The sequence below is a fragment of the Musca domestica genome, unplaced genomic scaffold (genome assembly GCF_030504385.1).
Source record: "Musca domestica strain aabys unplaced genomic scaffold, Musca_domestica.polishedcontigs.V.1.1 12, whole genome shotgun sequence".
NCBI classification, from domain to species: domain Eukaryota; kingdom Metazoa; phylum Arthropoda; class Insecta; order Diptera; family Muscidae; genus Musca; species Musca domestica.
The window spans coordinates 2,344,103-2,370,394 of NW_026712155.1; the positions used below are offsets into that span (position 1 = coordinate 2,344,103).

Here is a 26,292-nt window from a genome sequence, read left to right on the forward strand (position 1 = left end):
ACAAACTGCTAGACATCGAATGTTTTTCGGAGAAAACCAAATTCGGCCAAGCGAAGTAACTTTTTGCTCTTTTGAGTCTATTTTCTTTCTGTTGCGGCGTAAGTTCTTGCACTTTTTGGAATTTAAATGGCTTTACCCGAAGCTCATTTTTCATTACTTGCCGAATGGAATATTGCGATATGATGAGCTCAGGAGCCATTTTTCGGCCACTGCGACAAGAGTTTCGATTAAGTCGCTTCTTTACTTTTCGAACTATTTCTGCTGATGTTGCTGTTTTCTTTCGTCCACATCCTTGATGTCGGGCTACGCTACCAGTATCACGGTAAAGAGCGATGGTATGAGGCACAAAAAATTTATTTACATTTAAATGCTGGAGTGCTCTAACGATAGCCACTTGTGGTTTTCCAGCCAAATATGAAGAAATCACACTATCACGCTTCAATTCCATCACGAATAACTTTTTTTTTCTGGAAAATTCTCACCAAAATGCTTTTGTACTCTTGTAAACAATATAATAAGCTGTCTAGTGAATAATTTTAACAGCTGTCGGACGAGTGGTTTAGAAATGACAGCAGTCTGAAGTTGATTGCAGTTATTTTATCTAACCCTGTATATGGTAAAGGTATTTCTGGGCTGTATCTGATATCTGGTGTCAAATATCATTGTTGTGGAGTGCAGATTGCGAATGTTAGGGACTGAAGGGGCTACTACGAAAAAGGAAACCATTCTGACATTTTCCTAAATCGTCATATTTTTGAATGCCATTGAGTTATAGTTATTATATTTCGATAATTTGGTCAGATTTTTTAACATATTTCCAATGTTCGGTCGACGAAGAGTTATTCGCAGATTGACCCAACGAAAGAACTTTCTTATGGATTAATTATGAGTGTAGGTTTGTTCGACCTATTTTCCAATATATTTAATAATAAGAGTTTTTTGAGCTTTAGGTTCCTTATGGATTTCCAGTAGCCCATACAAACTTGGAGCTGGAGCCACGTCACTTTTGACTTTTTTTCCTTTCAGCTGTCGTAAAAATGTTGTTTTTATAGTTCAGTTCATTATTATTTTTTTTAATATTATTCTTTTAAAATAAAAATATATGAAATTATTGATATCTCATTTGCATATCTTTTTTTTTAATATAATTAAAACATATTCTGATTTCTTTGTCTTCAATTTATTTTAGCCATTAATTTTTGTATCATAAACGACATCAACTCTTGATGTTCCATTTTCCTTAACACCCAAACTTGTAATCTCCTACAATGTCTTAATGATATCCTTGACAATGGAACGAAAAAGTCCGGTCAGGGTGCATTCATAACGTCTCAGTGACAATTGACGCAAGGCCAACAGCAGAGAACCAAAACGCAGCCAATTCGACTGTTGGGCCGTGTAGCGGGCCAATGCCAAGAGAGCATTATTGCTGAAGGACTCCAAGAGCGAGGCATATTCAGAATTTAAGGCATATTCTAAAAAATAAAAGTTGTATTATTTCATTACATTCCCACAACACCCCTCTTTCTTACTTACCCTTGCGACACAGAATAAGCGTCTCAAGAAAATTTAATTCCATTACATCGGCGTTGATTTGCTTCGCTTCGTTGATGATGCGTTGCAAGGCCACATCACCGCAGGCTTCAAATACGGCCGAAATGTCGAGTGTCCAATGCGATGCTCTCAGCACAAAGCATTCGCTCCAAACCAAATGGAGAATGGCATCTTGCTGACAGCGGGACAGTGTGCGGAATTGTTCATTGCTCTTGGCCTGACGCAAACAGGTTACCAGAATTTGAGCTAGCATTTGGAAGTTAAAGGCATTTTCATTGGATTGGGGTGACAAAGTTGAATTTTTCAAACCCCCAGAACATGACGGTGTGAGAGGTGATGACATTGCATAACAATACATAACACTTGAGGAATAGCTTAGACGTTTTGTTGCATGGGCTTTGGCCATTGTTTTAGGGGTTTCCGCGGAACAGTTCAAAGCGCCGGCATTTTGATGTCGAGGACCACGTTCTTCTTGCACAGCCTGGACATTCATGCCCACCTTAAGGCATTGCTGGAAACGACAAAACGGACACCAATTTCTGCGGGCCTTATCTATGATGCAGTTTCCCTTTCCGGCTATACAACTGTAGGCGGTTATGTTACCCTTGCGTACACTACGCTTGAAGAAACACGAACACCCATCACAACATATCACTCCGTAGTGTTTTCCCGAACTTTGATCCCCGCAAACCTGGCACAGTAGCAACTTTTGATGCGCCAAATCTGCCATATCCGCTAAACGATATTCCAATCCAGGAGTTTGTGTTTTATGTGCCATCTTCTCGGCTAGACTGAAATATCCCCCATTCGCTGTTGGAATATTTATAGTCACATTTTGGTGTACTCCATTCGCTGGATGACTGATAAAATATTTGTTTATCACTTGGGTTTTGTTAACCGCCAATACATTGGTCAAATAATTCGATACACGTGACAGGTCATGTCAAAGGACGATGAGTTGGCACAAATGATATGCAAATCAAATCAAATGTTTAGGTGTTACGCCTTTTATTGACCAATTATATGACCACCAAGTCGCAGCACTGTTTGATTTCAATGGTAGACCACTATTAGGGTGGGTAATTTTCTCAGATTGTAGAATAAAATGAAAAAATAAATTAAATGTATTTTTCGAAGGTGCGTGCATATTGCCGTCATTTACCTTTCTTATAATTATTGATGTTGAACATTTTTTGTTTTTATATTTCAAAACAAACAACAAACAAACAGAAAAAAATAATCAATGACTTTCTCAGGAAGAATCTAGTAGTTTTGCAATCCTTACAATCCTTTTTTTTTAAATAGAGTAAAAATCACCCTAGTTCCACCCCAATATTTTTTCACCCTCCCATCCTGTAACTCTTTTGAGGTTAACAATCAAATCGACACCTTAGCGGTTAAATGGTAAACTCATAGTCAAATAAACAACTATTGTTAGCGTTGTGTGCCGAGGGTGTGGAAACTTTAAGGAACAAATCTATTCATTGTTGAGCTCAAGTGAACGTTTGATGACCAGAAACTTGTTAACAAATACTAAACGAATTCCATAATTGATAAATACTTGGTTGGCTTGTTGCAATCGTAATGGGAAGTAAATAAAGAAATTAAAGGGTAAACTAATAAAAAAAGGATACAGTAGGTGGTGTTGGTCGCCAACCTAAACATAATAAAAAAAATATTTAATGCTCTACAAAGTATAAAAGTCCCACAATAATTATTTGAAGGATTCAAATAAGATCTGCTTGACAACAGCAAGAATGTGACCAACATAACCGATTTTCCGTTAGAAAACATTGCGAAACTGGTTGGTTCTTGCAGGTTCTGGTATAGAGCATATATCTCTATAACAGATGAAACATTGGAGGCAGAGTTCCAAGAATCATGATCAATTAACTACAGAGATACCATATCTCAAACAGATTTTTGATAGTCTTCTTGAAATTGGATATTTAACAGGCTCCCATTTATATAAAATTCAAAGAATAACACAAGTCTAAATGAAATCGATTCATATAATATATAAGAGTTTCAATTTGAAACCAAATGTTTACTAAAAATAGCCAGTAAATTGAAATTTTGCTTCAATATTCATAGCAAATACTATTGGTTTTTTTTTAAATAAACAGCAGGTTAATGTAACATCCCTCAATATAAATTGTTGGCAACACTTGCTACAAATCATAATTGGCAACACGACATTATAAAATGGCAATTCACTCCGAAGCTACACAGAGAAAATTTTCGAGTGAGATAAGGTGTTCCACTTTATTAAAAGGGAAGTATATATTATGATGAAAATCAATGATGGTCGGTTCCATGGTACAATAAGGAGGTAGAACAGCTTCGTAAAACTACACAAATACAGCCCTGAGACTTTGCCTGCTTCCTGTTTTCATTCATTTGATATTTTTGTTTATTTTAAAAATGAGTCAAATAGCGCGAACGATGAATGAAATGCCTGGATGTTATCTCAAAAATAAGTGTTCTATCCTTCAATTACGTGGCAAGTCTGGTTAATATCATTAACGCACGCCTCGCAATTTAAGTTTCTTCCAATCATTGATTTTGAAAATATTTGTTATTATTTTTCAAAACAATAAATAGATACACAAATGGTCTGTTCCAGAACCTGCAAGAATCTACTAGTTTTGCAATTTTCTTCGATATCATAAAGGGAAATTTGGTTATCGTAGTAAAAACTTTTAGATTCTTGCAGTTCTGGAACAGGCCAAAAATTGGCAGAAGTCGGGCACACTTAGAAAAAATTGCAATCAGCTGGCAGCTCTACCTTACCTTTTTATTGTACCATGGATTCTTGCAGTTTCTGGAACAAATCTCTATTTATGTGACCAATCTACTAACCGTTGTTGGTAAACCGACTGGAACTGAGGAAAGTTCAGCCATTCGCTCCGATAATATCGATTGAAAAACTATCAACCGATAACACTTTTTACAATAAAGTATCGATGCTGAAATCGATTGCTTGCCACCTCTATGATTCCTTCATTCAGTGAGTTGTTTATAATTTAAATCATTTAATTAATTAATAAAAAAACTAGCCATATTTGTTGATTTTTTCTAATCCTTACTTATAGATCCAAACAATGAGAATCGGGATTGAAAAACAAATGTGTTAGAACCGATTTGCAAGCAAACAATGTACAAAAGTAAACACGTGCGAAAACCATTGTTTTGATTGATTTTGTTTTTCTTTGCTGAACACGTTCCGTCAGCCCACAATATGACCAATTCTACCCAAGTCAACCACAGTTACAAGGATAATGCATGTGAACTGGAACTGCATGTTAGGAAGGCGAAAGGACAAGTGTCCGAAGGTCATACTGGCAGATTTGTGGAGAATATTCGAAATTGTGACATCTTCATAGAGGACTATCACGTACTTATCTATTTAGATGTCCAGCTATATAAGTATGTCCATTGTATACAAAATTTCAGGTCATATAATACTCAAGTCATCTTTGTAGGTTTCGTTCCACTCGTCGTTTTGATTTGAAAGATTTGAAAAATATTTGTTTTGCCTTCAATTCTAAAGACAATGTGCTCCAAGTTTCCCTTCCATGTTTACCACATAACGAGGAGGAACATCCGGAGAAAAACTCCCAAGAAAACAAAACCAAAACTGCGGAGCGTCCCTTAGATTTGTGGAAATTGAAGAGAATCACTGATAATTGCCTGCTTAAAATTGACGATAACGCCGAGCTACTGAGACCTGAAGCTTCTTATGGCTATGGATTTGCGAGTAAATTCCGTGGTAGAATTAAAACTTTTGACGTAAGCTTTGAAAAATATCCAATTATTGTAATTTCAAATGATTCACATTCGTGTTACAGTGTGATTTAGATGCAATTACTCGCATGCCGGAACCGGATAGAATAAGCCCATTGCAACGCCTAATAGATCGAGATATTGACGAAATGAAAAACTTTTGTCGTGATCAGTACAAATTGAATTTTGTGGAGCTACAAGTTCCTGATGGTCTGGACAATCCCATGCATTACACTTATAATTTTAAAGGTATTAATGAATGGAAAACATTTTCGCATATTATACTGCAATTCGGTTATACTATAATCACGAAAAATCACTAAGTTTATTCATAATTAATAATAAGTCCTGATATGTTGTCCGAAAACATTATAATCCATTTTGTATTGGAATGCAATTTAATCCTTCTATCTGTGAAATCAATGAATATGTACAAAATCTTCTGACAGTCCCCTTATTATGTATTGCAGATGCTACGCTCGACCGCGATGAAGAATATTTATTACACAACCTGACGGCTAAGCCAGAACAAATGCAAATGCCAGATCAATATGACCCCATGGAAGTTGATTGTGGTCTCATAAGTATATTGCTGGCCATATGTTATGATGTCAGGTAAGCTTTTGTCGCTTAAAACAAATTTTCGCTTAATATCAATCTAAAATAATTACCTTTCAGATTTACATCAAATGAGCCCAACTGTGAATCCGCCTGGACTCGTAGCATACTATCGGCCACGTTGACATATTTCGAACCCTTCATATCTCTCAAAGATGTTGCTATCAGTTTCATGAGACGTTCCCTAATCTATCCTTTATATCGAAACTACGAACTGAGTAGGCAATGTGTTGAAGATTGCATTGCGGCATTGCAAAATAATTCCCAGTGGATTCTCAAACAACTTCTTATTACGCACGATTGTTTCAGTCTCAATGAACGTGCTGTATTCAATCATTATTACATTGAAGACTACATTCGATATGTTGCAAATCAAAACATTTGCTCAAACTCACATTTACAAATGTTGGCACATAATTTAAAAAATGTTTTATTCGATGTTTTCAAAAAGGATCTGGGCTTGGGACTGCAAGAACTTGAAACGGAACTTTTAAAGGAACTAATAACGGATATTCACATTGCTGCCAGTTCGACAAGTGAGGATGAATCGGTTGAAACTGAAACGGATTCTTCAAGCACATCGTCTGATAGCAGTGACGATAGTGACAGTGATGGTGATAGTGTGATAGAACAGAAAATGGAGAGTTTGAAATTGTAGAATATATCTTAAGTAAGGTGGGTTATCCTTTTCTTTATACAGTTGAAAAATGACGGTGTATATCAATGAATATATAAACAAAAAAATTAAGGCAAAATATTTTTTCTAATAAAAAAGTTACTTGTTTTTAAAAACCAAGTTTGTGATGATCATTGAAATGCACATTTGCTTATTTGATTAGAATTTAGATGACATTTGTAATTTATTTTATTTACTATGCAAATAATTTGTTTCTTGTTACAGTAGCTGTGTAAAGATATAGGATTACTACATTTTTGCAACCCTAATAATAGCTTACTTTAAATACTTATCCATTCCACGTTTTAAATTCTTTAATGTCCAAGGTAAATTTTGTTTTAAAAAAGTTGTCCTGTTTGCCAAAGAAAATTAGAATTCAGTTGGTCCATGCCTTGATTATGTCCCACTTTTTATTTTGTATTGAGATTTTTGAGCGTAGTTGTGGTTTTGTTTTTCGTAAGTTTAAATTATTGTTTTATAGATTTATGTGAAATTTTTTAGTGTTAAATGTCGTGATCATATATTTCCTTCTGTGAAGGAGTTTCTTGGTTGTTCATTTAAGTGTTTTGTGAATTTAAGGTCAATGTTGTTTTTCTTGCAGACACCTTCTTTTCTTTTGGATCTGTTTACATTTTCTAGATCTGTAAGGAACCCACAAATTCTTATACCACGCTTGACTCCTCTGTTGGAAAAATCTTTCTACGTAAGAATTGCTCGTATTTTCAACAATCTGCCGCCCAATCTTAAGATATTCAATTCTTCCCTAAAATGTTATAAGCGTAAATTATATGCTCACTTCAATCAAAATATTGTCTAATAATATTCATGGTTTTCTTGTGTTTGTCTCTTCAGGCCACTTAACCTTTCCTTTCGAAATGTGAGCCTAACATTTTTGTAATATCTGCAGCAACCATCAAAGAAATAGGAACTTACATTTTGGTTATAAATACCTATTTGTTGCTTTACCTCATAGTCAGTCATACTCTCCTCTCTCCTATATCGTTGGCAAATAGAAGCATTAAAAACAGTTTAGTGATTTTTTGGAGTCTTTTATTATTATTATTATTTCGAACTTAGATTTAATTATCTCGTTTTCACGTGTAAAACTAAGCAAAAGTAAAGCTAAAAATTATACAATGCCTTTCATGTGGTTAAAAATAAAATAGAAAAAGTAAGGAAAGTTATACCATGATTGGAATAAATACATGATTTCGTTTTTTGTGGGAAGACAAATAGATTGATAGACATACAAAATAATACAGATTAAATAGTGATTTATATACAACAAATTATAAGAAAAAACAAAGACATGAAACTCTAAATGAACTTTATACTTAAGACTATTAAAAGTTGTTTATGTTTCTTCTTCTCCTTCCTAAATAATGGCTTTAATTTTCGTTTTTTAGGAGAGAAAACATACAGTACACATTGTTCGGCCAATTTAGAATATATTCATATTTCTTTTCAATTTATTATTTAATTACACTCTGGCACTTTACTACAGCTAGTATTCTATTTATTCAGTTATTCGTTCATTGCTCTGATTTGGAAATGGTTTTACCAATTTTTTGTTCTTATTTATTTCGAATTACAAAAAATATTGCTATGTAATTATTATTATATAGTGTATATGTGTGTATATATATTTTGGGAATTCGTTTCTTAGTTTTTCTTTTTTTAAATATTTACATAAAAATTTGTTTTTCAAACCTATTTACTAAGACACAACTAGGATTTCATGTTTTGATTTTTGTTTGAGTAGAAATAAGAAAAAAATACGATGACAAAGGATTTCCAGGAAACCCGTTTAGTTATCGCTTAAAACCGCTACAGATCTACAAAGACAAGAATTTCATTAATAAAATAATTCCTCTTCGTTTTTCTTTGTAAATTTACTCATTGTCTCCTGTTGTATATCAACTTTGTACGAGGGATTATCATAGGCGGCATCACTCTTGCGGGGTGGTGTTATGGAAGCGGTTTGATGGACACGCCTTCTTGTCAGTATCAGCAATAAGACTAATGTCGACATAATAGCTAAGGCTGCAACAACAGAAACAACGACCAATGGTCCATAGTAATCTCCCACGGGCTGATCAACACCAGCGTGCAATAGTTTACCTAATGAGGATAAAAATAGCATTATAATTCCGAATAATAACATATTCTAAAATTTATTTATGTGATCTGACGAATACGGGTTCTAAATATACTATAAGAGGCATTGGATATATTTAAAGCATTTTAGTGAGGGCAAATTGTTTACTTAGGAATTATTTGAGCTTTCCCACAGTATCAGTGGAGTTATCTGTTTATTTCTGACTGAAATTTATAATATAACAAATCATTTTTATTCTCGTTTCAGGCATCTCTTAACTCAAAATTTTATTTTTCATGTAGAATTTTTCGCAAAAGCCAATTTCAGATCAAGTTTATTTCTACTGGTATTTAGATACAAACAAGAAAATAAATTTCACATATGAGTAAATCCCTAAATTGGATATGTGACCTATAGAAAGCTCTTTGGAATTCGAGCACACTTCCTTAAAATGCATTTATATTTTATTCAAATGAACTAAAACATTACCAATATCTCCAAAGAAGGCTTGAATCCTTTGGTATGCAGTTAAAACTTGAGAAACAATTACAACATACATTCAAATTCGTGTTAGTATTTTAAAAATCAAAACTTGCATCCAACTTACCAGTTTTACCCGGAGCAGCATTACCACCAGGCTTGGTGATAAAGTTAACAACGTTACTCTTCTTAATCTTGCCATTGGTCATGTACATCTCCAACCATAGACGATATTTGGTACCGGGTTTCAAGTCCATAATCAATGTACCCGTCGAACTGTCTCTCTTGGCTACCTTGAACACACTGGAATCTTCCTTGCCCGAATCGCTTTGATAGATAGCTCTGTAAATGTTAACATATTTATCTTCGGGATATGGGACACCACTCCAAGTAACTTCAACGCTTTGAGCCTTAATCTTGGTGACATTAACGGTAACATCGAAAGCAAACACATCAACCTTTGGACTAGTACGAACTTTAATCATGTGGCCAGCTCTCATCTCACCACCATGACCAGTCAATGGTATGTAGTAAAGACCAATTTCATAGCCAGTGTCGGGCTGCAAGTTTTCAATGGTGTATGAGGTAAGAGAACGATGTATCAAAGGCGTGGAAGAGTAAATCATGCCAGTCAATTCCTTATATCTCAATTGTATGCCATCAACATAATCCAAGTGGTCATCGGACAATTTCTTCCACGTCAAATGCAACCAAGTCGAGTTGGTTTCGCTGACATTCAATTCTGGATCTTCCACAGTCTTAAAGATGTCTTGGAAGTCGGGACGATAATCGGATGGTGGTGGAGGTGGTGTAATGGTTCGTTCGGCAGGCGTTTTGACAGTGTAAATTGAACTTGTGGGCTGAGAATTCAAATCTCTTAAAATTAAGGTAATTTTGATTTTATACAAAGAGTTTGGTTCCAAGCTGGGCAAGTCGAATTCCATTTGGGAGGTGGCAATTAAATCTTCTGGTGGCGCAAATATTTGCTGATCCCACTTGGAGGTATCGTTGCCAGGTCCATTGGTATAACGCAGTTCCACACGGCCATGTAAATTAACATAGACTTGGGGAACGGTGAAGACAATGCGCACCGTGCGGGCATCAATGGCTTCCAACGTGTGCACTTCAATGTCGGGTTGTAAATTGTTGAAACCTAGGCGATGGAAATTGATAGGAATTAATATTATCTACAGCTTAAACCAATAACAGAGTATCACTTGTGGGGTTTGGACTCCAAACTAAAAGCTTTTCTACAGGCAAATATAGGGGGGGGGGGGGTAAATGGGAGAGGCTAACCACTCCCACCGTGTAGTCTCAGTTGTGTATTTACAAGTTGTTAATGTGTGTGTGTGCGTGTTGTTTGATGTAGAGTTGTGTTCGTGCAAAGAATGGAAATGTGATCGAGGGATAACCGTAACTTATTTTTGATGTAAGTAGAGCTTGAACTAGAGTTTTGTTTGGTTGGCGGGATTAGTAACATATATTCAATGGGGAATGCAATGGGCACTTGGATATTAATGCGAAATATGGATGCAGACAAAGATAAAGACAGAGACAAAAAGAAAATTAGGGTTTCAAAATCAACCTGTTTTTTGGGTCTTCGTTACAGCACCGTGTTCCGACGATTGTGTCTGCAGACCGTTGGCAGTTGTGGTGGATGCATGACCGGCATTATGACCGAGATGAGTGGGTACAGGTCCCACACCAGGTATAACGGGATAACCTCCGTATGAAACGGGCTGGCCATCTACAATGGCAATGCCATGACCTGGTGGTGGAGGTGGCAGGCCACTATGAACTATGGGTACATATTGGGGTGCTTGTCCTCCCGCACCGCTGGTGTTGACATGCACAAAGGGTCCTTGGGGTGCAGCTCCATTTTGTACAGCTGGGTTAACATTTTGCTGCAGATGTTGCAGTATGTGTTCGATCCTAACATGGGGTGGTAAATTCGATTGACCCAACTTGCCACCGCCTGGCACTCCTGCTCCTATGATATTAAACAGGTCCGATTGACTTGTGGGTGCTGGAGGTTTGCCCTGGGGTATACCGTTGGGATTCAAATCGTACTGTTCATAGGGATTGAAGGCTTCATTGTGATAGAAAGGTCCATAGGGTCCCTGTGGTCCTGGATGTTGTGGTGCCAGATTTTGATTATAATTAACACTGTCATAAGGCGAAATGGCCACACCACCATGTGTCAGATGGACGGGAACATAACCTGGTCCCAGACCGGGGTGTTGATGCACAGGAATATCATCTTCTTGTGGCTCATGGACATCGTATTTGACATCATTTTGTTGAGGTTTAACTGGAACTGGCGGCTTCTTGGCATGTTTGTCATGCTTATCATGTTTCTCATGCTTTTCCGTCTTATAATCGAAACCGAATGGTGGTGATGGTGCACCGCTCTTGGGTGGTTTACCATCCAATGTGGGATAGAAGGCATTTGCTGTTGGTTTCTTTTCTGCCTCGGCTTTGCCAACACCACCAGTGGCCGACTCATGCTTTTTGGTGGCATTTTCCATTTTTGGTGGGTGTTCTGGAGGTGTGGCGGTGAAGATTTGTTTGTTTTATTTTTATGTACAAATGCAAATTATTTAAATGAAGCGCATTTTTATAAATAAATTAATATGTGAGTGCAGACAAAATATGAATTGGATAATTTCAAGGGAAGCCATAACTACATTTCAGATTGAATTATACCTCTGTTAACAATGGAACTGAAAAATTCCCTCTTTGTTGAAGGATTTAAAAAATTAAAACTGTTATCGGAATATCCTTGAAGATAATCATTCTTTCCGCAATGTTTTATAACTTCACTTAAAATTATCCAATAATAAAAAAAAAATATAAAATTAATAAAAATAAGAAGGCAGGAAAATGTAGGAGAGAGGTTTTATAATTCAATTAGTTTTTTTTTAAAGAGTTTTGAAGCCTGTTAATGAAGTTTGGTTTAAAGGAAAGGAAGATAGAAAGTAATAGAGCGAGCGAGAGAGAGAGAGAGAGCATGATTAACGTATGAATATGACCTGATGGATGCTTGACATTTAATGGAACTACAATAGAAATTATGATATGGCGTAATCATGCTTCATCCGACTTTGTGTTTAGACAGTTTTTCTGATGATAAGAATTCTTGTTTGGCATTTGGTTCCTGATTTTTTCTTACACGTCGACACACTTAAATTTGTACCCACAACAACAACAACAACAAATAATATCATTGCTCTACTCAAAAACAAAGCATATCCAATACTGAGGTCCTTTTGGAACCTTTCGACAATTAGTGAAAACAAAATAGGAAAACAAACACATTCAATGTAAAAAGCATCACTTATTTCATGCACCCCTTTAGAGAAAAGCTTTTGAAAATTATTTTCGTAACGGTCATATTTACCATTGTGTCCCAAATGTTCTTGCGAGGCTTCCTCCTCTTCCTCATCCACTTCGTGTTGTTGGCCACCATTATAGGGTCTCTCGGATGCATTTGGTATGGGGGCACAAGCCCAATGTTTGCAACATTCATCATCGGGTATGGGCAATAAACGGGCCTGAGCAGGATGACAAGGCAAGTCGGCTGGCGGCAACGCCAAAACGGGGGGACAAGCTGGACGGCATTCTACCTTACCATTTTCACAATAACAATGTTGGTCACAACCTATGGCAATGTTATGTTGGGGAGGAGCAATTGCATATGAAAGTCAAGGGTTAGTAATTTTGCTCACAAATACAATATGAACGGTAAGCTTAAGCCAGCCAATGAAAGCTTGGTGTATTACTTACCAGTTAGATTGGTGGGTATTTGAGACCAATTTTCAAATTCTTCGCCGCGATACTCGCAGGTGCCATTGTCCACACAACGCATGCTGTCGGGACAACAGTTAGGTGCAATGGGTTGGAAGTTGGCCGGTTCCGGTTCCCAGCGTAAACAATGGGGATTTAGTACGTCCAAACCAAACGAGGTGGGGCACTGCAATTTGGCACAATGCACCCCCTGGGCAGTACACAGACACAATTGTTCACAACCATCATGGAATTGTTTACCCTCGGCATAGACCTGATTCTTATATTCACAAGATCCTTGACCAGCAGCACCGTTGATGTCGCGTCCCTCTTGGAAGCCATAACTATCATCGCCTATTGAATTGTGGGTAGCCGGTGGTGATGGCCTTTGTTCATGATCATCGAGTGTCACATCGCAGAACTCCAACTGGCAGCACACGTCTTTGGGATCTTTAACGAAGACACACTTGTCGGGACGGGTGTGATTGCGTTCCGGACAGCGGGGCTTGCAATTCATAATGCCTCCCTCGTCGCAGTGGCAAATTTGTTCACAGCCAATTTCCAGACGTTCACGGAATTTGTAAATACCACCATTGAAATAGCAGTCGGGACGTGTTTTATGTATGGATGCTGCGCATTTGTGTATGTGTTGTGGTAATGGTTGTTGTTGTTGTTGTAGTTGTTGTCATTTAGAAGCAATGCAAATGATGACATGAAATGAACACACATACAAACAATATAAATGAATGGAACTAAACTAAACTGAACTGTTAAAGAGCAGCTTCAAACTACACACATACATGAACTGTAGAAGATGATAAAGGCGTCTAAGGTAAAAAACCCCTCTCTTCTAAGTTTACTCTCTATTGTTGTTAACATTTGTTTATTGTACCTACCATTCATAGCCTCGTCATCATCATCATCATCCGTATGCATTGTGGACGATTGTGTGGGCAGGAAGGCATCTTCATTTGTCGAACATTCCATTCGGCTGCAACATTCATCATCTTCGACAGCAATTTCACGGCATTTTGATTGTTCTTCGTCAGACATCATCGTTGCCATCGCCGCTGCCATTGTGCCACGTTTAAAGGTTTTGCCCTGGCAGCGAGGTGAACAAATCCATTCACCACGATTACAAGTACAACGTTCATCACAGCCACGTTCCATATTTTCGCCATTCTAAATTGAGCAGAAACAGACAACGAAAGAATGAAGGAAAGAAGCAGATGAAAAGACATACGAAAAAAACAATCAGTACATATTTTTTTGAAAAATTGAACTCGTTACAGTTGTTTGACTTTCTAAAGAATTGCATTAAGTGTTGGTGGTTTTCTTCTACATAGGTGTATATACCTGTGTGTGTGTGTGTGTCTGCAAATAGCCATAGATAAATGTTCTCTTATGGCAAAAAGTAGAAATTAGAAAGAAAATTTCCAGAGCATGGAGTTTTGTAGCCCAACATGAGGGTTTCTTGTCTCAATTTCACTTGCCAAGACCTGGTAAAAAATCCGACAAAATGGCAATCCATCAACTATCCATTAAATTATGAAATTTTTTCACTTGAAATTTTTTCATTCCAGATCTATGTTTGAATGTTTTTCTGTGCGACAATTTACTGCTAATGAGAGAAGTTATAATGCTACAAATTTGAGGAAAAAGAAAATAAAAAGAGGTAAGGGCCAAGAAGTAATGAGAGATAGCAATAATTTTTCTTGTCACTTTCAGTGCTGCAATAATTTAACTCGAGCGTTAAGTCACCATTAGATCCCGGTAAAGAGAATGACCACGTTTAACGGCGATATATAATCTCTTTTCGTCGAGGAAAATTTATGATCGGTGATGTCATTAGACGAAATCTTGGAATTAGACGAAATCTCCGTAGTTATGTTACGTACAAGTACGACAAATTTCTGAATAATAAGTTCAAGACCTGTGGAGAGAAACATGGAGTTTTTAAAGAAGGGGATATCTCCGAAAGTGTTAACCCCATAGCTTTCTGTAATTCCGCCGTCTCTATTCTCCCACTATTGAAGACATATGTATAAATTTGAACTCATATCTCAACAAATTTGCGGCGTTCTTCGATACGATGATTATGCCACGAAATCAAAGGACACACTGTTGATAACAAGGACTTTTGAGATGAAAAATCAACTGAACGTTTATTTAGACAAATTTTCGATGGAGGAATTCCTTGAATTCGTGAGAACCATCTGCGACAAAAATGGTAGGAACAATGCCTACGAGTGGCTAGGCGGTAACTCTTGAGGTAATAACATCGACTTAGGTCGGATATTCGGTGTCAGTATGGTGCGCAAACACTAGTGTTTATGCAATGGAGGAGTTTAAAAACTTGTCAACATCCGATTTTAAAACTGCAACAAATTGTCAACTCCAGACACCAGCAAAATATTTATATGAAGAGAAGAAAATTCATCCCATATGCCACTACCCAGCGCAAAGCAATTAAAACCTTAACATAGTGGATTTAATAATCCCCAATATATAAGAGATAGCCCTCAGATTAACAACCCTATCAGGTAAATATAGGTAATCTGAATTTACACGAGATGCAATCACCGAAACCATTAAAGATGATGTTCTTGGAGCCCCCTTCCCATCTGTTGCACCTAAATAACATTGACTACCTAAAACAAACGAGGGCTGTTTACCCCAACTTTATGGCATTTAACATTTGATTCCAAGTAGCTTTAGAAACGCCAGATTTTTTGGTGGTGGAGGGGAATCAAGCATTACCATGTATTCTTTAAAGTTTCTTAGCGCATATAATTCTCAGTAGTTGCTTTTTCCATTTTTGTTTTAAATTTCCGAAATTTTCCATTATTTTCTGCCACTGAAAATATTTTTGGTATTTCGTTTAAACAAGCAAGTTAAGTCAACATATTACCCTATTTGGTTATTGCGAATACCATTCTCGTCATGATCTGTGGTTGGCAAATAAGAAAAAAACAAGAACCATTTTGAGTATTACTTATTATGAACAATTAATGAAACGAAGCCCAATTGCGTTCCACAATTAGATGACAAAACATTAAATTAAAAACAAATCTTTAATTGCCGTGACTAACTAATGTTTTGTACCAAGTAGGTGTTTTTGTATTTAGATTACAATTTCGCATTTGACTTTTTGAAAAACCTATAACCCAGTGAACCTCTTTTTTTTTGTTGTTGTGAGCATGGTGTCGAAAGATAACAACTTAAGGTCATCTACATCAGCGCCAACACCAGCAAGACATGCAACACTTTTCAGGCCATCTTTCATTAGCTGTTGTAATTGTTGTTACACATTCGGTGGGGTATCAGTCAGTGTGTGTATGTCGTCTCTAATTAGCTCTCGGCTTAATGATAATATTAACTTTTGAAAATTTGAGCATGCAATGGTGTAATTAAGTTGAACACAGATACTATTACAAAAAAGCAAAAGTAACCGCTACAAGCCAATAGATAGATACGTAAATGGTCAATGGTTGTTTTTAGCTTTTTTAGGATTTTGTTGCTTTTTTGTTGTTGTCTAATCTAAAAAAAGGCCGGTTAATGTATTGTACGAACGTCTGAGATTGCACGTGTGGCATGCCATAACACCAGCCACATTTATCGATTGTGTTGGCTCACTCACATGACGACAATTCGTGTGCAATGTGTGGGATAGTGTTCGTGTGTGTGTTTGTTGTGTATTGACCAATTTTCCAAAGAAAATTACAACGTCTCCCAGTGCAAAAGTGAAAGTAATTTTGTATTGCAAAAAAGCCAAAAAATAAGAAAACGCTTAGTAATATCACATCAATGCAAATATGCATGCACTGACTGCTTGGAATTTTTGCTGTTGTTGTTTTTATTTGGTCAGTGGTAATATTTGTGTTGTTTGTGCAAGGTGCATATTTTTTTTTTTTTTTTTTTTTTTGGTTTGGCATTCCACGAACAAAATCCACGTACATATATTAATATTTAAGTTCCAGATATTTAATATTTAAGTTTCAGTCATGCGGTTTGCAGGCAAATATTTTCTACTTCAGATCAATTTGTCTGAGATGTTGAAGAGCAATCAGGGTAATTAACCTAAATGTAAGGCTAATAAATAAAAAAATATGCCAAAGAGTGGAAAATGTTGGCAAAGATATGATTGACTGAAAGTAAACGCAGTACACCCGAACTTGGTCAGGGGAATTGTAAATAAAATTGTTCCACTGCAAATATATAGAGAGTTGTGCCTTTACAGAATTTCTGAACAAATATTAACATTATAATGATATCCCCATATTTCGGGTCTTTTTAGGCTGGAGAGGGTATATATCATTCGACACGGCCAAAAGTGCCTCATCGAAAAGACCAAAACCTTTTCAGAACATTTGGAGTCGATCTTACGATATCCCTCCGTCCGTCTGTCTGGCTGACTGGTGCACATCCTATTTGGCCCAAACTTGGTACATTGTAATATTATTATAAAAATTAGATCGAGATGGACAATATCGGTCCACTCCTTCAGGTACCTTCCCCACAAAGGATCAACATTTTTAATATCCATGAAACTGAGTAAACATTTGGATTTGGAAAATCTCAACATTGCTATCAATACAAGATTTGGTTTTAAAATGGTAAAACAAAGTGTCATAGTTTTGAATAACCAAAAACGATTATAAAATCTGAAATAAGCATGCAATTGTTTTCATATTTCACATATCCCATTATTTCTATTAACACAACATCTGCTATGAAGAAGGGATATATCGGTCCACTCATTCTGGTACCTCTACCACAAAGGGTCAACATTTTGAATATCAATGAACATTTTTTTCTGGAACATCCTCCAAATAGGGGTCAAGATTTTGAAAAAAAGTTAAATGACAGCAAAATAAGCATCCTCCCTCTCTCTCTCTTCAAATTTCAGACATGCAAACGTTTTTTGTAACACAAGATCTGTTGTGAAGATTACGTCACAACATTGCTATTATAATTATTTATTTCCGGAAAGATATAAAGAATATTTGCCAAGTTCCTAGCGAAAACCCCTCCCTATAGAAAATGTTTAATACATAGGAATAGGCTATGAATTTTGAAGGTTTAAATTATGAAAATGTTTATCCATGCAAGTTTTACTTTTATAATTCGCTTGTCAATTGATTCACTTTGGTTTAGACCCAAAGTACCTCCCTAAACGGCATTCCTAAACTAGGCCCATTATTTTGAATATCTCTCAGATATCTTGTGGATCGGCATTTCGAAGGTTTTTTTCTTTCTGGTCGATAATGTTGTCACATTGGTTGAAAATTTGTCCTACGAAGCATTTATGTACAGGTTCGGACATATGCCGTTTAGGGTGTAATTAGAAAGTTTTAAACCTTTAAATTCAAAAAATATCAAGTTCTTGAAGTACTCAACATATAACTCTATACACACTATAATTTTGAGTATATAAAATTAAGCACAGCAAAGAAATGCAGTATTTTTTAAAGATTCTGGAATACCTCGTATTTGACGACAATACCAAAATTTTGAAGCCAACAGATTTGGCTATAATTTATGATTTCTCATGAGAGAGGAGAGAAAAAAATCAACTGAAATTTACTTGTAATATCTATGGCTCTAAATATTAATTTCTCGTACATTTACAGTACCAACTATATAAACCATTTATAACGTAACGTCCTTGCCCAAAATATATTCAAATTATAGAAAAGCGTTGAGTATTTCGGCGAGGAGCCAGACAGTCAAAGTCTAGCAAAAGCGAACAATACAACAACGCCTACCCACTTCCCAAACCAAATTAAAAACCTGCTGAAATATTGGCACCCTACATAGACGACCGGTTTTGAGATCAGACAGAGAATTAGTTGGATTGTTCGACTTCATATTTGGTTGTTACGGTTTTCATTGTTGTTTGTTTTGGGATTTGTTTCTTTTATTTTGTGAAAAAAAAAAAACAAAAAAAAAAAATCGGCGATTGTTGCATTAGAGCCGATGTAACCTAAGCAAATGCCTACATTACAATTTGAAATAAAGCCGAATTAGGAAAGCAAAAATAAAAACAAAGACAAAAACAACACAATAACACAAAAAACAAGTGGAACAAAAAATCAGCTCTCAATTTTTTTTCTTACAGTCAGGCAGACTGAATGTTACTGAATTGTTGTTTTTGTGACTGTGGAAGACCAAAACCGAGAAGAAAAAAATCAACAACCAACACCACTTCCATTATGGACTGTTACCATCTCAGAGTGTATTTGTTTCTCAAAAAAAAAAAATAAATAAATAAATAAATAAAAAATTAGTTTAAATTAAAAAAAGTGCAACCAATTCAGTTCAGTTCCAAACTAAAGTTATGCCATTCACAAATCAAAAGCGAATGCATTCACTTTTTTTCGATTTTTTTTTTTTTTTTTTTTTTTTTTTTTTGTGGTGTAGTCTATCGACACCAGTTTTGGGCTATTATGGCTAAATGTTGTCAACTTAAGTCCAACTTTAAATATTGGAATACATTTTTCTTGGTCCAATAGAAAGTTTAATCGATGCTTATTATGTTTTGATAATCAAAAGACTTAAGACACATACTTTGACATGGACACACCCAATTTTTGAAACTTGGAATAGAAAGATAATTTCAACACTGCTACTTGAGGAGAGTAAAATAGGTTAGTTTCGATCAAAAAGTGTTCAAAATATGCAAAAAAAAAAAAAAAAATATATATATATATATATGAATCTACCCATTACGAAATTTTGATCATTAAAAAACGATTTTCAGTCGCGGACACCCTTTCCGAGAAGTACATCAAGTTGCCTTCTTATGATAGTAGTGGAACATCTACATAATTTGATGAAGTCTCATGCCTTAGGGTGTTTCTGAAGGATTCATAAAAAAATATGACATAGTGTATAGAACTTCCCTGCTAAGGCGGGTTAGTAAGATTTTTATAATTTTCGTCGGAAATCAAAGGATAAATGAGAACCCCTTACTGTTAACAATCCTATCAGACAAGTCTTTGTTATGTTCTCACTGTCCTTAGTACCCCCCCCCCCCCCCCCAACACATTGCAGAGGATGTTGGATGCTACAGAATTTAGAGTAGTTATGTGTCAAGTACTTTAGGATGGCGTTCCTAGATCTACCACCCAAATCACTGCAGAAGATCTCAGGAGGTAGCCGCTTTTTTTTCGAATTTAGAGTTAAAACCAGAACCAGATTAACAAGGCAAACATATAAATATAAACTGAAATAACAACAATTTTGATCTCAATTGTCCAAAACCAACAGACACACCTCAATACGGAAACAAAAAACTTGCTTTGATTCAAAAAACCTGTTACCTCTTAGCCAAAAAAATAAAAGTGTTAAATTTGGCTAATAATATCGTGTCATTATACAAATAGGATATTTTCAACATGAAATCAACAAAAATTTAATTCCTGTTGCAATTCAACAGGGAAATGTGTTGAACATTAAACAACTCAAAATGTTGTGCTTCTTTTTGGGGTTTTCTCTTCCTCCTCCCCTTTGCGGCATGTACATGGTCTATTTCCATTTTCATTTTATCCATAATTCATAACATCAACACGTTTTACAACCCCGGCATATAAACAAGATCACATAAATCAACTGGTGGTGTCTGGTCTCTCCAGCAATAATAACAACAACAGAAGAAGAAAACTAGCTCAACAAGGAAACACTTTTTGAGATGGAGTGCGAATGAAAACCACAGCCATCAGAGACATACATATATTACAAAAAAAAAAAAAAAAAAAAACTATCGAATGAAATAAACACATATAAATATTTGATATTTGTATGCAAACACAAAATTCAAATACTTGCAGAAGTTGTTGTAAACAGGAAAATGTAAAGGAAGTTAAACACAAATAGACATTGAGGATATTCAACATTCAGCCAATCGTATTGTAAAAATGCATGTGTATGTGTCTTAAGTCTTTTGTGTGCATTGGCAAAAATGATGATTGATTATCTACTCTCTGAGATTACGTGATGTTGTCATTTTTGTTGACAGCCTCTTGAGTAATCGAGGATTTTCCAAAGTCTGACTTGTCTGTAATGACATAGAAAAATCTATTGATTTGAAGTTATATATCTCGAATAGCTCATTTCTTATTATTAACAAAAGTTATATTAAAAATTAGTAAGGAATGAGGTACTATAGTAGTACGGGGCTGACCATGTGATACCCTACAACACTACAATGTGTTGGAAGCCTCCTTATGTCTAAATCCATTTTGGAAGATTTCGTTTTTGAAACGATGTCATAGAGCCTTTTGACCGAGGATATTTGCCCCATATTTACACACTCCGTCGTGTTGTTAGGTATTCAAAACAATTTCACATTTTACAGCTAAATATAATCCAATGGCCATCCAAAATACTATACTTCTTCCCTGTCCGAAACTCTCTTCATATGCAAAATTCCGTATCGATGGGTTTTCTATTGTGAGCTGTAGAGCGACTGCAAAAATATTTAAATTTTAATAGTTTTGGTCCATTTGAGTCCCTAAATGAACATCTAAAAAAACAATAGGCTTTAATTCTGCAAAAAAACTAAACATGCAAAATTTCATGAAGATGATACGGTAATTGCGACCTGTATATAATACCATCAACACACAGTGTTCTGGGGTGTAGAAAAACTTTAGAAAATATACAATTCAAAATTGTCAGTCAAATTGAAAAAAAAAAAACTGAATTGGCAAAAATTGGGAAAAATGTATCAAAAATAATTCACTTTTTTATTGTCTTATTTTTACGTGATTTTCTTAAATTTTATCCTTTTCTGACAAGAGGCCATTCCGAACTGTGACCTGAAGAGCAACTGCAAAATCAGGAAAATTTTCTGTTTTTTGGTTCATTTCAACTCCTAAATATTTTACGATTATCCCAAAAAAAAAATAGGCTTCTATTCTGACCCTAACCAAACCTCCATTTAAAATTTCGTGAGGATTGGTCCATAATTGCGACCTGTAGCGTGATTACAAATTAACATGGAAAGACGGACATACATAGCTAGATCGACTCAGCTCGGCGAGATAGGAAGACCAATATTTATGTCGGGGACCAATATTTCGAGTTGTTACATAATTTCTGGCCCAGTCAACGGGCTTATGCCTTAAGGTGAGAATACGTAGAACGCCCTTTTGACTTGCTTAAGTCATCGTAACAAAGGAGTTTAAGTTGATTTAGTTCGATTTTGGTCCTACGCTCCTTTGTTATTTTCCGATTAAGCTAGCCTTGAACTTTTGTTGGTAGATACAAGATAAAAAGGACAATTTTTGCCGTATAAAAAGTTTATATCCCTTTGTAGCCATAACGTCGTGGTGATGCATAAGTATTCGTCTGCTGCTCCTTCAAAAAAAAACATATCAACGTTTTGCTTAGTCCTGAATGGAAATGATGTTTACATGATAGACTAGAATTGTTTATATACATCTCCAAATCAAAAAAAAAAAAAAATCTGATATTTAATTTTCAACCCGGAAAAACTGGACTTTATGCTACTTAATCATTCGATGTATTAGATAAATTAGCTAGAATCCTAACGATCAGAAAAAAGTCATAACTAACAAATAAAATGTAAAGTTACAACCCATACTCTGACGTGTCATCTTGGCAATCACCATAGCATTGCACATTGCGGAAAGGGTCGTCAATACGAGTAAAAAATAACTATCAATTCATATATTACAATGACGTCTGTGTGCTTGTGTCTTAAGTCTTTTGTTATCACTTGAGCTAAACTCAATAAAAAAAACTAAGGTTCAAACGTACGTCCGTCCATCCATCCATCCCATCTCATCGTTTATCGATGCATAATTAATTTTCTTTTTATCATTGAAAAAATTTCATACAAAATACACCAGGGTCACCAACGACGGCGTCATTGAGTGATGCGCATTTTGCAAACGAATAAGGAAAACCTACACTCACACCAACACACATCGAATTTAAAATATGTATGTGTGTGTTTTTGATATTTTCCATTTGTATTTAACGTCACTTACCTTATAACTTTGACCATCTGCCAGACATTCACGATGCATTACATCGCCGGCTGCAGTTATTTCTGTTATTTTCATATGCGACTCCGATGTAGAATCGAGTAAGGGAGTTGCAGTGGTGGTGGTGTCGGGGGCAGCAGTTGTTGTTGTAGTACTGGCCATGGAATCCAATGTACTGGCTGGTGTTGGTGTGGTGGTGATCATCATGTGATCTTCCTGGCGATTTTCAGAGACGCCAAAGACATTATGTTGGTGCTGGTGTTGTTGGTATTCCTGGCTTTTGTCGTCGTCCTCCATGCTAACATTGCTCAAGTCATTGATGGCGGCATTTTTCTGCTCACTTTGCGGGTCGTGTACCCTTTCGGTGGTGACAAAGTTGTAATGATAATTCAGATGCGACAAATCATCTTCGGCCGATATGGAGGAGTCGACGGAACGACCCTCGCCATTGAAGACATAATGGACAGATGGCATTTCATGGTTTCTTTCGGCACTGTCGCCGCTGCTGCTGGTGGCGGTGGTGGTAGAGGTCAAATTGTCGCCACTGCCATCGCCATGGTGTATATGATGACTGTGATCATGGGCAGCGTGATCATGGCTATGTTCAGGTTGATGATCATGCATGTGATGCTGCAATCCTTCGACTATGCTAATAATTGGTCCCGCAGGTGTGGTACTGGTCGTGGAATCCATGCTTGTGGGTGCCATACCATCTTCAGAGCTTAAGTTTATGGCTCTGGCCCTGCCTTCGTTTGTTTCGTTGTGTTCCGCCACAGGTTTGGCTGTGGCTTCATTCTCATGACTAACAACAATTCCGTCGGTGTGGATGTCTGCAAATGCATTGGTTTTGTCAGCCGATTGAGTGGTTGCCGTTGAGGCTGTGGCCACCGATGACACATCCATGGCATCTTCAGTGCTGGAAATCATTTGATAATCTTCGTGTTCGGCCAAACGATCATGACTCTCGGAGAGAATGTGGGCATGGTAGGGATCTTCAGTGTCTTCCAAGGATTTCATGGAACTGTCGTTGTCTTTGTCCGTTGTCTCCTCACTCTGGCTGGCAGTGATCAATGTAACGGGATGTCGTATATTATTCAAATCTTTGGCATCGGCATCGTCGGGTTCCTGGGAGATTTGATTGAAATGTTCCTGGCTGTGGGGCGTTGTGATCATGGGCACATCGGTGGCAGTGACCACATCCATCATTTGTTCAGTCTTGTGATCTACGGCAATGTGTTGTATGTGATCCACTCCAGTCTCGAGGTGGTGGTGATGGTGTTGATGATCATGGCCATGATGCTGTTCCTCTTCCATCTGGTTGGAGTCGCTGACTTCTGGCAATGGCATCTTCTTCTCCTCTGTTGCCATTTCAACCTTGCTTTCGATTTCATTAAAGCCATTGTGCGCTGCTGCGATTGTGGGCGTTGTGGTGGGTTCCGTCGTTGTAATCGGTTCAATGGTTGTCATTGGCAATGAAGTTTCTCCTTCATTAGTGGTCTCAATTGGATGATTTGTTTCCGTTGTGGTTGTCGAAGCAGAAGAAGAAGCGGAGGTGGTCGATGTTTGATCTACGACTTGTGCAGATGATGAGTCTTCGTGCTGTGGCATTGTCATTGTGGTTTCCATTGCCATATGTGGTGGCATTGTTGTTTCAAATGATTTCGGTGATGAATCTGCAAATGGAGAAGAAAAATAGGTTTTTATGAATTTTTTGGAAGGAGAAAATCTGTATATTCAGTATTTATATTTATTTTTGGAAAAAAAGTTTGGGGCTTTAAAATATTTAAGAAACAATTTAGAGAAATTTTTAGTTGGGTTTGCTAATAGATAAAGTATCTCAGTAGATGTTTAGACTCGAAGTTTTCACTAAATCGAGGACTCTACTCAATTTATATATTTTTATAAATTTTGAAAATTTAGATTACTTTTTGGTGAGGTATTATTAACGTACGACCTTATCTGGGAAGGTAAAAGAGAATCGGAGGATAATTTCATATTTTGTAAGAGTTAATATTATTCAAAATTCCACACCTGAATTAAGCTTTCAAAAAAAAAAAAAAAAAAAAAACGATATTATGGTACTACATTGTGGGGGCTAGATTGACCCCATTTCCAGTATTGCCATATCCAAAAAGATCATGGAACCCATGCTGTGAACACTACAGCGGCCAACACGCTGAAAAGTATCTTTCGAGTACGTGTCTTAAGTCTTTCGTTTAATCAATTTTTTTGGCAATATTTTCAATTCAATTTACCAACCATTGAAGCGTTAATACTTTTTTGTTTATTTTCAAACAACGAGTCAATAACCTTTTTGGCGTTGTTTATTACACGCAGACACACACACGCATGTGTGTGCGTGTGCGGGTAATGTGTGAAGTAATACCGCATAACTGCCATAATAATAATAAATAGCCCACGTACAGTTATTATTCGATATGTCGATGCCTGGTCTATTCCCCTATCAGCCACCAAAAAAGGCTTTCGACCTATAATCTGCGACATCATTTCACACAAAAAAAATTAAAAACATTATTTTATTGTCCATTTCTTTGGGTGTTGGGCGATTCTTAACAGCAGAAAAAAATTATAAACAAAAGAAACTACAGTTAATTTCTTTTAATTGTGCAAATTTAAAATTGCCGGCCGAAGAGGGGAAGTGGGGCGATTTGCCATTTGTGTCATATCTTTGAATGAAATCATTGATTATAATTTGCGCCAAGCAAAGAATGTGACTAAGTCGCACCATCAACAGTTATTTGTGTTATTTTACCAACCCCATAAAATAATTGCCATATCGGATTGTAATGAGAATACCAGGCAATGGGTAATGCAAGAGAATGAAAGACAACTTAAACATTACACAATACCACAGGAATGTGAAAAGTGTTGTTTTTTGTATTGTGAAACGTTATAATTTTTATGGTGATAGGATTAACCTAAAATTCCAGGGATATATTTTCCCCATGATTGATAACATCCTTGGAATGAAAAAAAATAACTGGGTTTTTCTGTTTTCCATTGAGTCGGGATTCCAGATTTAAAAAATTTTATAGATCTAGGCCAGCAGAAAAACTGGCACATAATTGCGTGGCTTTTAATTGTAATTTTAATAATTAATTAATTATGCTGTTGCCGTGTGTGAATGCCATGTTTTTCACTCACATCAATGCTACGATTGAGGAGAAAAGTCATTATGTCATTATGACTCTCAGTCATGTTCATATGTTATTTTCTGTTGCTGTTTTTTTTTATTTTGTTTTGATATCCCCACACAC

At 36.3% G+C, this 26,292-nt stretch overlaps 3 protein-coding genes across 6 annotated transcripts in view; 1 reads left to right on the plus strand and 2 right to left on the minus strand.

The window, feature by feature from the left end:
• Nucleotides 1-1,176: 1,176 nt before the first annotated feature.
• Nucleotides 1,177-2,702, minus strand: LOC101901095 (nuclear receptor subfamily 2 group E member 1). Its single transcript, XM_020037454.2, has 2 exons — nucleotides 1,537-2,702; nucleotides 1,177-1,475 (listed from the first exon to the last, which is right to left on the minus strand). The coding sequence occupies exons 1-2, from the start codon at nucleotides 2,330-2,332 to the stop codon at nucleotides 1,264-1,266; spliced, it is 1,008 nt and encodes a 335-aa protein (XP_019893013.2). The 5' UTR covers nucleotides 2,333-2,702; the 3' UTR covers nucleotides 1,177-1,263.
• Nucleotides 2,703-4,453: 1,751 nt separating this feature from the next.
• On the plus strand, nucleotides 4,454-6,633 carry LOC101900739 (protein SHQ1 homolog). 2 transcript variants are annotated; one of them, XM_059118064.1, is made up of 6 exons: nucleotides 4,454-4,564; nucleotides 4,650-4,983; nucleotides 5,040-5,346; nucleotides 5,406-5,589; nucleotides 5,811-5,955; nucleotides 6,019-6,633. In XM_059118064.1, exons 2-6 carry the CDS (start codon nucleotides 4,796-4,798, stop codon nucleotides 6,614-6,616), a joined length of 1,422 nt encoding a protein of 473 aa, XP_058974047.1. In that variant the 5' UTR covers nucleotides 4,454-4,564; nucleotides 4,650-4,795; the 3' UTR covers nucleotides 6,617-6,633. The 2 variants fall into 2 exon arrangements, with proteins under 2 accessions (XP_058974047.1, XP_005185528.2); XM_005185471.4 differs by lacking the exon at nucleotides 4,454-4,564 and having other exon boundaries at nucleotides 4,577-4,983.
• Nucleotides 6,634-7,662: 1,029 nt separating this feature from the next.
• Nucleotides 7,663-26,292, minus strand: part of LOC101901263 (putative epidermal cell surface receptor) — a 46,508-nt gene continuing 27,878 nt past the window's right edge. Inside the window, exons 3-10 of one of the 3 annotated variants that reach the window (XM_059118065.1) lie at nucleotides 23,018-24,687; nucleotides 13,895-14,180; nucleotides 12,999-13,628; nucleotides 12,613-12,873; nucleotides 10,798-11,754; nucleotides 9,340-10,365; nucleotides 8,531-8,755; nucleotides 7,663-8,469 (exon numbers count right to left, since the gene is read on the minus strand). In XM_059118065.1, coding sequence (XP_058974048.1) covers nucleotides 8,462-8,469; nucleotides 8,531-8,755; nucleotides 9,340-10,365; nucleotides 10,798-11,754; nucleotides 12,613-12,873; nucleotides 12,999-13,628; nucleotides 13,895-14,180; nucleotides 23,018-24,687 — 5,063 coding nt within the window. In that variant the 3' untranslated portion in view covers nucleotides 7,663-8,461. The remainder of the gene's footprint in view (nucleotides 8,470-8,530; nucleotides 8,756-9,339; nucleotides 10,366-10,797; nucleotides 11,755-12,612; nucleotides 12,874-12,998; nucleotides 13,629-13,894; nucleotides 14,181-23,017; nucleotides 24,688-26,292) is intronic. The other 2 variants (XM_059118067.1, XM_059118066.1) reach the window with 2 other exon arrangements.